This window comes from Panicum virgatum, chromosome 2K, assembly GCF_016808335.1.
Source record: "Panicum virgatum strain AP13 chromosome 2K, P.virgatum_v5, whole genome shotgun sequence".
In the NCBI taxonomy this organism is placed as follows: domain Eukaryota; kingdom Viridiplantae; phylum Streptophyta; class Magnoliopsida; order Poales; family Poaceae; genus Panicum; species Panicum virgatum.
Window position 1 is genome coordinate 45,448,956 of NC_053137.1, and position 12,679 is coordinate 45,461,634.

At 42.0% G+C, this 12,679-nt stretch overlaps 1 protein-coding gene and 1 long non-coding RNA gene across 3 annotated transcripts; one reads left to right on the forward strand and one right to left on the reverse strand.

Annotated features, from left to right (window-relative positions):
- The first annotated feature begins 38 nt into the window (after positions 1–38).
- Positions 39–4,379, forward strand: LOC120695690. 2 transcript variants are annotated; one of them, XR_005683799.1, is made up of 2 exons: positions 39–3,600; positions 3,954–4,379. It is a non-coding gene; the product is annotated as an uncharacterized LOC120695690 (long non-coding RNA). The 2 variants fall into 2 exon arrangements; XR_005683798.1 differs by having other exon boundaries at positions 3,957–4,379.
- Positions 4,380–10,502: 6,123 nt separating this feature from the next.
- On the reverse strand, positions 10,503–12,388 carry LOC120695351 (ATP-dependent DNA helicase PIF1-like). The gene is made up of 2 exons (XM_039978625.1): positions 12,284–12,388; positions 10,503–11,078 (listed from the first exon to the last, which is right to left on the reverse strand). The coding sequence occupies exons 1-2, from the start codon at positions 12,386–12,388 to the stop codon at positions 10,503–10,505; spliced, it is 681 nt and encodes a 226-aa protein (XP_039834559.1).
- Between the last annotated feature and the right edge of the window lie 291 nt (positions 12,389–12,679).

Below are 12,679 nucleotides of genomic sequence, written 5' to 3' on the forward strand. Positions count from 1 at the left end.
TAACAGCGAAACGATAAGGTCAGTAAAAGTAACCGCATAGAATAATATGCGCTATCCTCTTCGGCAGAGTCTGCGTCTTCCAGCTAGTATCTTCATTTTCTTCCATGCCGCAAGGCCATCGACAGATCGAGACAGGCGATCTGGATCGCTATGCTCTATGCGCACCATACTACGCAGGTGCTTCGCGGGAAGGGCGCCGGCTCCACCCACTCGGCGCCTCGGCAGACGGCGGCGGGCGTAGGGGCTCCACTGCGCCGCGTGCGAGCTGAGCCGATCCGGCCGATGCGCGCCGTAGTGTGCAGGGGATTCCTGGCCAGGACACTCGTTCGGCCGCTCGGTGCCTCGGCGAACGGCGCCTGCGGGGGTTCCTCCCCGCGCTGCGCGCGTGTTGGCGTATAGCAGCTTGACGGCCAGGGCGCTTGTTCGTCTGCTCGGCGCCTCCGCCGGCGGCCGTGGCTGCGGGCGTCGGGGATCCATCGCGCCGCGGACGCGCTATAGGCCAGAAGGCACTGTGTGCAGAAGGGAGGGGTCATGGGCTCATGGCCGGACTGAGCAGAGCAACGAGGTAGTGAAGTGTGGACGAAGGTGAGGTGAGGATCGAGGAACTGGTTCATATTTTGTGAAAAATATGTCATTGCAATAATTAACTATTTACTTATAGCACTGCAATAATTAACTTATGGTGCTCACAATGAGGTAGTGACATTTGATGGAAAGTTGAATTGCATTATATAGTAGTAGGCATGAAAGAAGTGTATGCAGATTAACGATTACAAAAGATATACTGCATATTCAGAATGCTATGGAAAGTATATATTAGTAGGTTTCCTGTCCAAAAGGAATTCCACAAAAGTCTCCTTCTACCCGGATTCAAGGAATGCTCTTCTTTTTCTTAAAAGATCCATCGTTGTGCTCCTCGAGCAGGTACCTGTATGCAATAGATAATGATAGTTAAACAATAGTCCAATTGGATAGTTTAGGGTACAGAAGAAGTCTCTTACAGTACATTGTGCATTTTTATATTTGGTGTTTGAATCAGTGTTGGTTAATTAGCAGTCGTCATGAGAAGATGCATAGGATTTCTTATACAGCAATAAGGATTTAATACTATAGTTTGTAAAAATATTAGTAGAAAGAATGAAGGAGTCTTACTTATAGTTTTGCTTTTTTGCCTTTGGAAATATGTCCTTTTGTAGATTTATAGTCCTCATCACTATTATTGTCACCATCGGTTGGTTGATCCCTTTTGTTCTTGTGGCTATCTTGTTCACTGAAACTTCAATGATCATTGAAAAGTAATTTAGTTAAATTCATGTATATGCATAGGTTAGTCCATACAGTAGCAAAGAAATAAGAATGCATACCCGGTAGTTTCTATTTCCATGGGGTCAATATCTGTTTCAGACTTTTGTACCACTGGAATTGCATCCTATATGTTGGCATTAAATATACTATAAGCAAGTGCAATATTTTTTTTTGGAAACAAAAACTAAGAATCATAAGGAAGAAGTCACTTGTTTGTGTGTACCTGTTTTGTATCAGTTTTGTATTTGATTGGAACCAGTGGTGGTACATGCCTTGGAGTTGATTAGTTGAAAGCAATATAGTACTGCTTTGTTCTTGTTTGCCGGAGCTTGTGATAGTTGTTTCTTTGCCAAACTGGTGTGTTATATAAAGAACTTCAAATGATGGATCCTTGCTGGCAAAACTTTTTTTTGAGGAAATCTTGACAATGAACGTGTACTTTTGTCCAATCAAAGCAGCGATTTCGACAGGAGTATCATTTTTGCCGTACATATTGATCAATTTTTTCTACTGGTTTCCCAATCAGTTCTGCTTTTTTGTCGAAGAGAACGAATTCAAGTTCATGTGTGTTATCACTGCCCATAACACAAAGTTTATACCTATTTAAAGAATAAATTAGTACTCAATTGTTTTTTGTCTATGAAAGAAAGAGACTTGAATAAGTGGGAAATATGTTAGTAATGTGTGTACCTTGGCATTGCTTCAGTGCATACACAGTTGTCATTTGTGCATTTATAATTTGAACCATGGAGAAAAGTCTTTGAGTGGCATGATTTACATGCACGGTACCACCATCCTTGATTTGGAGCTAGCCTTGTAATCACGATGGTGGACTCAAATTTATGGTTCTGTAGAAAGGAAGGTACAAAGATTAAAACTTAGCATTAGAATGTAACAGTTGAAGTGTACATTATTCATAGAATAGATTGGCTTAAGAGACCTCAATTTTAATTTGTGAATTATAGAAGGTCCATATGTTGTATATTGATAAGATGTCATAAATTTATCTATTTCTGGTTTATTGCATGCTCATAAAAGAAAATATGTGCTCATTGACAGGCCATCGAAATAAGAATACATTGGGTCACATATTTTCTTTATATACCTTATGATCAATTGGATCAACTTGTTCCTTTAATTGTAGCAGGGTCTTCTTTTCGATATGTTGCGCGTTCTCATCATCCCCTTGTAGCTGCATTGCTTGTACTGGCTCTATCTCATCCTCTATTTGCAAAAGCCTGTAATGGTAATTAATATAATTATACTAATCTATCTTTATGTATGGTGCATATATATTGTACGGAGTGGTAAATTCTTACTTTGAATAGAATTCGTTGATTGCTGGAATGTCTTCATTGATGTACCATCGGCAAGCAGAATTTCCAGTTAGGATCACTTTGTCGCCTTTTTCAGTTTTTATAGTCTTTGCTAATGTTCCAACAAAGATAACAATAACTGCAGTTTCTTGCCCATTTGCATAAACTGTTTCCGCATCAAATTCAATTGCCCTTGGACCCCATAGAGATATTTCAATTGAGTTGCCTCTAGCATAAGTTTTTAGGACAGGAAAAGATGCATTATTGTTGTTGAACTTGATTGCAATATTCATGTGAAAAATTATCAATGTACATAACTTACTTGTCGTCCTTAAGGATAATAGTCCGTTTTGTTTGTAGCTTGCCATATCCATATTGGACTTTTGCAACATTAGACACAGCTGTGACATAGCCAATGATGTCTGTATAGAATGCATATAGAATTATGATCATGCATATATTTTGGAATTAAAAAATATAGTTATAGTAGGAATATGTTACCTAGGAACCTATCAGTAAGGTTGACATGCTGGGGGAGCTCTGAGAATTGGGTCAAGTTGTAGACATATTTTGGAAAATTTGGTGGTTCTGGAACTACTGGAGTGATGATTGATCTTTGAGTCAACTTTATCATGTAAGGTGCTTCCACCACTTTGTAGATGCTTTTTGCTCTCTGAACTAAGAATCTTTTGATGTCAACTATCTTTCCTTCTTGTAGATGAGGTTTTAGATATGGAATATCTTCTTGTGGTATTTCAACATACATGGCATTGCTCTGTGATCGGAAATGGTTAGTGTTATAAAATGATATTAACAGTAGTGGAAGAAGTTAAATAGTGAACTAATAAATATGAAACATACCTTTTCATCTATGATGACCAAATCTTGATGTTTGATTTGTCCATTCTTGTCACAGAATTCCCACAGCCTTGATATGCAAACACGTATGTTCCAATTCAGTCCATGAGGATTTAACTCTGTAAGCATATTAGCTGCCATCTGCAAAGAAAATATGTTAGATAGTATTTTTGGTTACATCATATCTTAATGAATTGAATTAATTCTAAATATGGCCTAATCATGAGGTGCTTAGTTCAGAGTGTTTGAATTAGTTGTGGTTCAGGGATGCTTTTGGTTTATGTGCTACTGTCAAGTAATACTAGGGTAATGATTTTTTTTTGGTGTCTGATAGCAGGGAGGATAGGAGCGCTTGGAGACTAGCTATCAATGTGCCTGAACTTTGAACTTATTTCTTTCGGGTTTCATCTCTAGCCTACCCCAACTTGCTTGGGAAAAAAAGGCTATGTTGTTGTTGTTGTTGTTGTCTGATAGCAGGGAGCAGATCAGGAATTCAGGATTTGAGACACTTATCAACCAATTGTTTGAGATAACTGTATGGTTCAGGTGGGCTGGTTCCTCTTTCTCTTTGGAATGATAGTTCACGTGGTGTTTCGAAAACTCTAAATATATGTATGAGAAATATGAAGAAGCATCAGTGAGGGCACGGACAAGCAACAACACTGGATTAAGATGGCATTTAGCCCGGTGATAAATGAAGGAGGTTGTCAAGTAGATCCACACGTTTGCTAATAGTAGTTACATATGTAAAAGGAAAAGCAATAAAAACTTACCAGTTAGATTCAGTTGAGAGTGCTTTTGTGACCTGTGATACTGAGTTTGTTTTGCTGGAACAAAATGACCCTTCGACTACTGGGTGCCTATTTATTTATAGTATGAGATTGCTTGGCTGGAACAAAATGACTCTTCGTCGTCTTGGTATTAAATTATAGTAATATAAGTTTGTACCACGTCAGATAACACTGTTTTGTCTTTTGTCCGTCTGAATGTTTCAGGCTTTCTCCAACAATGGAATGCATATTTGAGTATGCATTTGTACGAATGCCTTCTCTGTGTTCGTGGATAGCAGCATGCAAATATTATGCACTCCAACGGAAGACGCAAATGGAGAGGCAAACGAGGGAGACGGTTGGTTGGCGGGCTTTTACCAGGGGCAAGTGTATTTTCCCGCGCTCGGACGCATTTACCGCGGCGCCTGGTGTTGGCGCGGGCATTGCTACCGCGCGGGAACCTGGCGGGGCTGGGTCTTTCCGTGCATCGTCGACACCGTCGGCCGGAGAGCCGCAGTCGCCGACGTCGTCCCGCACATCATCACAGCCGGGAGACTAGCACCAGAACGGTATGCATTTGATTTATGCGAAGAACTAGATGTGGAATCGCTCGGTTGCACGATGTATACTAGAGTTAATGATTTGGTTTCTATACGATTAATAGCTATGGCTTGGAGGTATTTGAGCAAGTCCATGTTTGGTTCATCGGGAGGGGAAAGTGAGGAGGAAGACCTCCAAGCTGCAGCAATCATAGCATCCATGGGTAGGAAACGTCGTTGGGGAGGGTCTGTCTTTGGTCACAAGATATACAAGCATGACCGGGCGGCTGCAGAGCGCCTTTTGATGCTGAAGTATTTTGATGAAGAATCAATATTCGATGATGATCAATTTCGCCGAAGGTATTGGGTTGCTTTTGGTTTCTGTATTGATATCATATAATTGATATGGTTTTGTGCCCCTGAAGTTGAATTCTTACTTATTAGGGAGTGTCGAATGATTCTGTGGCAGGTACCGAATGAGGAAGCCTCTTTTCCTGTGCATTGTTGATGAACTCACAACGGGCAAACTCTTTCTTCAAGCAGCGACGGAATGCAGCTGGAGCAAAGGGTTTTTCTCCCATTCACAAGTGCACAACAGCAATGAGAGTCCTTGCGTATGGACAAGCAGCAGATGCAGTTGATGATGTACTCATGATGGGGGAAAGCATGGTACTTAAATGTGTGAAGGTATTTGTGAAAACGGTGATCTCTGTGTATCATGAAGAGTACTTACGATCACCAAGACAACATGAAATTGAAGAGACGATGAGATCGAATGCAGCGCGAGGGTTCCCTGGCATGATTGGAAGCATCGACTGCATGCATTGGGAGTGGGCTAATTGCCCAAGTGGTTGGCATGGCGTCTACAAGGGACATAAGGGCAAGCCTACAATGATTCTAGAGGCTGTTGCTTCAGAAGACTTGAGGATATGGCACGCCTTCTTTGGGCTCCCTAGGTCTCACAATGATATCAATGTCCTGCATCGATCACCTGTCTTTGATGATCTTGCCAATGGCAATGCCTCTGAAGTTGAATTCACTGTGAATGGTAACATCTATTCGGTGGGCTACTACCTAGCAGATGAGATATACCCTGACTAGGCTACATTGGTCAAGAGTATTAGTGCTCCTGTTAGTAAGAAGCACAGCGTTTATGCAAGGAGACAAGAGTCTTGCAGGAAAGATCTGGAGAGAACCTTTGGTGTGATGCGGGCGAAATGGAAGATTTTACATAGCCCAGCTCGATTGTGGAATCCGAGGGATCTCAATTCAATAGTTCGGGCTTGTGTTATACTCCACAACATGATCATTGTAGATGAGAGAGGGAAGGATGTGGCACAGCTTCATAACTCCGAGTGGCCAGGAGCAGCCAACCCTCCAATCAACCAAAACAGGAACGTCCCTGCTATAGCCCAGCTAGTTGATGCATACAGTGTCATCAAGAGCAAGGAAACAAAGCGCAAGTCTGCGTAATGATCTTGTCGAGCACATTTAGGAGTTGTATGGTACTTCAAGTGGACCCTTTGCAAGGATGCATGGGCACTGAGAGGAAGGGAAATATTGTTGCACAAGTCCAGCTTGAGTTCGGGCTTTTGGTTGCAGCTAAACTATAATGTTGTAGTAGCATAGGTGTGGATTAGGTGGTGATGGTAGTGTCAGCACAACTGGTAGTAGCTGGACTATAACGTTACAGCATGGGAAGTTGTATTTTGTCACCCAACTGTATTTTGTCAAGCAACTGGAATTTAGTAGCCATATTCCTAGAAAAGTAATTAATCTGCCACATAGCTGTCACATTGTTCACAAACAAATATTAGAAACAAATTGTTCACAAACAACGGTCTACACACAAATATTACGATCAAATGGTCCATGAACATAGTTCACAAGTTACAAACACAAATGAGACATCATTTGTCTTCTCAATTTTCTGATGAACCCCCAAATCCACGACGTTCCATTATAGGCTTCTGCATGCCAGTGTAGTAGGCACGAATATGAGGTGCCAGCTTATCTAGGTCCATGGACATAATCCCTGCCTCTGCGTTTAGTAGCTGAGCCTCTGATTCCATGAGCCTAATTTCTTGATTCTTCTGCGTGGCCAAGAGATTTTCTTCATGTTGCTTCTGTCGCAGTTCTATTTCCCTCTTCTGATTTTCAATCATCTCCTTCTGAATCTTGATTTTCTCATCCTTCCTGCTAAGAATTTCAGTCATCTGCACATCTTGTTTCTGCAAGCGAGCATGTCGGCTGGTGGTCATCTCTTGCAACATCTCCACCGCAGTGCTTGAATCTGAGGTGTCGAACAGGGCATTGGATCTCTTTTTCTTCGCCTTATATCTCCCTCCTGGCCTAACTGGAGCTTCTGTTTTCATTGCCAGTATCACCTTGCATAGGGCTTCCATTATCGGCGACATGTACCGGTGGTGTGTTGTTCAATTCCAGTAACCGATCATTCCACTTGGGTTCCTCACGTAGAATCCGCCAACAATGCATGAAGCTGAATGGCTCTTTCTCCTCGAACATCTTCACAGCTTCATCAATCTGAAGGACAAAATCCAATATCAATTTCATGGTAAACAGCGGAAAAATAAATTAATGTTAAATGAGCATGGACTTACCCTGTCCTGCTCATTCTTACCGCTCTCATTCCTTCGATCAATTATTGACTTAAATCCAGAGAACCTGTTAAGAGCGTTTTGGATTACCCCCCATCGCCCTTTAATTGCAAGTTGGCTACGGTTGGACCCAAGTGGCTTGTGGGCCTCGAAAAATTCATGCATTTGTTTGTAGTATCCACCACTACTCTGGTTAACTCCTACAACGGCATCTTTACTGACATTCAGGAAAGCAGAGAAGATAATTGCATCTTCTTCTTTGGTGAAACCACCTCCCCTTCTGGAGACATTCTTCAGGACCGTTGGTGGTTTTCTACGAGACTGCCTTGGTGTTTGTTCTTCCAAATCAACAACCGGTGCATTGGAGGTGTCAGTCCCTCCCTCATTGCCAACCCCATTATGAGCACCCAACTGGGACAAATTTCCAACATATATGAAAATTACTTGGTCATACAGAAGGAAATACAAACAAAAAAATACTTGGAAACATACATGCGGACTCTCCTGACAGTTTGGAAGTTGATGGTCAATATTTGCAACAAGATCATAAGCCCACTGGTCATTATTGTAGTGTTGGTTCTCCATCCTTGCCAAAACATTCATAAACAATGTCAATGCATTTAAATGACCACATAGCACAAACATATTTGCTGATTCAAATAAGCAAGCCATGACATTAAGCTCAACACTTCAAACGTAGGTTTAAACAGATCAAGGTCCACAACTACTAACCATATGGTTCAGCACAGAAACAACTAAACACTACGACACAAGTTTTATTATAGTGGGATTACATAGCCACACATGTACTTGTGCCTATTTCATGAGGAGATACTACTTTCTCAATCCTACAACCCAACAAAGTACACTAGCAGCCTTAGTCACTGAAATTGGGCATGACGTCACTGTCGTAGTCGACGCCCTAGAACTCCTCAATGTGATCCTTCACCGACAAGTACTCGAGTGGTGGTGGAGAGATAGGTGATGACACATCGCTGGGTATAAGCTCAGACAGATTGCCATCGTCAGTAGCCTTGTTCACGTCGTCAAGTGCGGCCTGGCAAGAAAGGGAGTCCTTGTCCAGTCCATCTGCAATGACCTCAATGCGGAACTTGAGGTCCACAAGCTCGACCTCGGAGAGCACCTTCCCAGGCACAAGCAGTTCTTCACTGAAACGCATCAGGTGAATGGAGGCCCTTTGCATCATGCGAACGGTCAAGTCCAGAATATCCTGCTGATTGTCCATCTACACAGCAGGGAGGTAAAGTCCTATATCAATGCGTAAACTGGTGCTATAATCCAACTAAAAGAACCGTAATTGTGTGCAGTGCTAGAGACTAATGCAACATGTAGTGTTAAATCAAGCAAAATTATGGTATACGCACTACTGCATACAGCATGCCCATTGTGCAACTACACTACGCTACTACAGCGATAATGACCCATCTACTGCTGCGTTGGGCTAATCGAACCACCATGCGTTCAACAGCAGCCAGATTCCAGCAGCACTACAATTTCTGTGCCTGCTTCCTAGATCTACAAAGCGACGAAGAAGGGCCAAGGGAGGAACAAGGGATAGTTCGGTCTCTGGCCGCAGATCCATCCCACATGTACCGAAATGCATCGTGAAAATAGTAGAGGATTGTCGATCCGAGTCAATAATCAATGGAATCGAGGGCAGGAACAACAAATCGCAAACATCCCATAGTCCTATCGACAAACAAATCTACAAGTGGGGGAAAAGAATGGAGAAGACGGACAACAACCGTACCTCGTTCGTCTGCTTCTCGCCGATGAGTCTGCCGCCGTTGCTCGGACCACGCACCGCCGCACCACACCGTAGCTCCGACTCTGCCCTCGGAGCAAGACCCTCTTTCGCCTCGGAGGGGAAATCTCTGCAGTGCGGTCGTTGCTCTGGGGGGCGATGCGTCGAGGAGAGAGGGTACTCATTTTTGTGTCGTCTCTCTCCTCCAACGCAAAATGGATCCCTCATATGCATCCTCATACGCAAAATGGGGGTTGATGCATACTGCTACAGTACGTTTCGAGACGCATTTTTGCCTTTGCGTTCCCGTATGCGTCCGCTGTTGGAGAAAGCCTGGGTCATGTTTTGAAGAGACGCAATTCCAGCGCACAGTGAAGCCTTGGTGTTAGGATTTTTTTAAAGGGGGATTTGTTTTTTTAGGTGGACTCTTTATATTTGTGATGCATGGTAACAGGCTTCAAATCTATCTTAGCTTTGAGCCCATTACGCGTGTGTGCGTGGGTTTGTTGCGTCCTTGTCACTTGTACCCTCTCAAAAAAAAATCTGTCCAACAGAAGGCCCATGCACGGCTCAGGTTATGAGGGGCCTGTTTGGCACGGCTTCACCGGCTCCGTCTTCGTCTACTGTAGCGCACTGTAGCGGCACTGTAGCACGGAGCCGGTGAAGCCACCCTCCCGCAGCTTCAGCGGCTTCCCTCCTCCCGCAGGCAAAGCTGCTTCGTTTCAGCTCCGTGCTACAGTGCCGCACAGTACCGCGGCACTGTAGCACGGAGCCGGAGCCGTCCGCGTGAAGCCCTCCGGGGCCCGAGGTGAGAGGTCGCGGCTTTCTGTGACGTGGCGACTGCTCCATTGGCCGATTCAGCACAGCCGGCAGGTAACCCTAGGCGGCGGCAGATTCGGCGTCTTGGCGGCGCATCAACGAGGATCCGGCAGGTGGTGGCGGCCTGCAGCCCGGAGGCGCGTACCTACCGGTGCTCCAGGCTGCGGGAGAGCGGCTCTGCCTACGCACGAGCTGCCGTGGGCTGCCGCGCCGGCCTTTCGGAGAGAGGCGCCGACGTCGGCGTTGGCGAGGCTTGGACTGCCGTGGATGCCGGGAGGAGGCGTGCGTTCTCGAGGAAGGGCATCACCAACGACGAGGAGATGGCAAGCACCAGACTGAGTCTGCAGTTGGGCAGGGTCGGGATCTAGTCTTCTTCATGCTCCAGCATCTCCAACATTAGGTACAGTACTCACGGCTGCAGGCTACGGTACATACTCACCGAGGTAATTACGAATATAACTCTTACATATGGTAAAAGATCCACGTTTGTCACAATCTGCACGAAAAATATGTTAGATGTAATTGAATATTTCACGATAAACAATATTTCGAGTTTGATTTCCACATGTTCCATCTTCATTTTCTATTAGTATTTTAAGACCAGATTTGGATGTTACTCTTGAAATTGCTACATATAATTGACCATGTGTGAATACAGGTTTTTTTAGATATATACCTACATTAGTTAATGTTTGTCCTTGACTTTTATTTATAGTCATGGCATAGCACACTTTTACTGGAAATTGTCTTCTATTTAATATAAATGGCCATTTACATCCTCTTGTTGTAAGATTTATACGTGGAATGTAAACTTTTTCTCCAATATTGGAACCTGTTATTATAATAGCTTCAATAATATTGTCACCTAAATTTGTTACAATTAATCGTGTACCATTACAGAGTCCTATGCTTTGATTTAAATTTCGTAGCAGTATGATCGGCACACCAATTTTGAGGATTACTCTGTGCTGTGGAAAATTATTTGCATTTAGAGTGTTCAAGTATTCGACAGGATAAAGAACATCTGCATCGTTGCACGTGTCTAAACACTTTGAAATAGAATCAGCACTTAGATATTCTTTACTTTCCTGTGGCACAAGATTTAGTATATGAGTATTAATATCATCTACTATGTCATTAGTTGGCGCTAAAATTGCTCGTTCTTTTAAATATTCCGGATTGAAATAGTATTGATCAAATTGTGGATAAATACAATTTACTAACGCTGGAATTTTCGGCCCATCAGTATAAATTAGTAGTTCATGTGGTATTTCTATCCACGTAGGTTCACTATCTCCATCACCTTTATTTGTTGGTAGGAGTCCTTCACCTAATTGTAATAACCATTGATTAAATGATTGGAGGTCATTATAAGATGTATTACATATATTGTTTGTATTTTTTAAACGCATATTTTCTGTTAATTTTAATACATGTACATATTTCCACAGATATGATTTTATTATTGCTGCATCAATTATTTGTGTTCTTTTCCATTTTCTATTACTGGTAAAATCTGTCGTAAATCTCCTCCCAATACTACAACTTTTCCTCCAAATGGGATTTCTTTTGCTTGGGAATTTATTTCACTTATAATATCACGTAGTGATCTATCTAATGCTTCAAAACATCGTCTATTTGTCATTAATGCTTCATCCCATATTATAAGAGAGGTCTCAATGATTAGTTCAGCAAGTATACTTCCACGTTTAATGTCGCACACTGAAGTTTCATCTATATCTAAAGGGATTTTAAATCGCGAATGTGCTGTTCTGCCATTTGGTAACAATAAAGATGCTACACCAGAAGATGCCACTGTTAATACAATTTTTTTACGTGCTCTTAGGTACGAAACAATTGCATTCCATAGATAAGTTTTTCCTGTTCCACCATATCCTGATATGAAATAGAATCCACCTATATTGTCTAGAACATTTTTTATTATTATGTGAAAAGCATTTCTTTGTTCAGAATTTAGGCATGCATATAATGTGTTTGCTTGTTCCTCTAGTTTATCAGTGTCATAGCTTAATTCTTCTTCAATTAAGCGATTCATAAAATAATTTTTATATTCTTTGCTTTTTCGAGGGAAGTTAAAGTTATGTATATGTACTCCATTTCTAGAGAAAATGTATTCCAAATCATCTAGCAATAAATCTAGTAATTCAGTATCAGGTGGAGTATGATTTATTGGGTGCAATTGTTTTTGTGCTGCGTATTTAAAATCATCTGTCATGTAGTGCCAAATTTTTTCAAAAAAGTCTCTTTCATTTTGTATTCCACAATATAATACCGTAGTTACAAACAAATGTCTTAATTGTGATGATGTTGCCCATGTTGCAGCCTCTGTAAACGCCCAATACCATTCCTCATCATTATTTAGTAACCCTCGAGCCATGCATGCTTCTTTAAATGTCCTATATAAGATTCCATTATACGTTTTTATATCCTCATAGTTTTTTGCACCTTTTACAATCACTAATAACATTCGTAAGTAGAACCGTTCTCCTTCAGCTGGATTGACATAATATAGACGGCCTATTTTCTCTCCATGTTTTCTATCATTCCATCGTCGATTTTTTTTATCCCATGTCCATTTTGAAGGAAATTCACAATATGTTAATTCATGAGCTTTTTCATATTTTTGGTTTGCTGTAAACCATTCTGTTAACATTGTTTTTTGAAGTTC

Excerpts from the sequence above, each read along its gene's own strand:
- LOC120695351 (XM_039978625.1), bottom strand. The coding sequence starts at position 12,388 with ATGGCTCGAGGGTTACTAAATAATGATGAGGAATGGTATTGGGCGTTT. Across the intron at positions 11,079-12,283 it reads GACATTTGTTTGTAACTACG|GAAAGTAAAGAATATCTAAG; the intron begins GTATTATATTGT and ends CTTGTGCCACAG.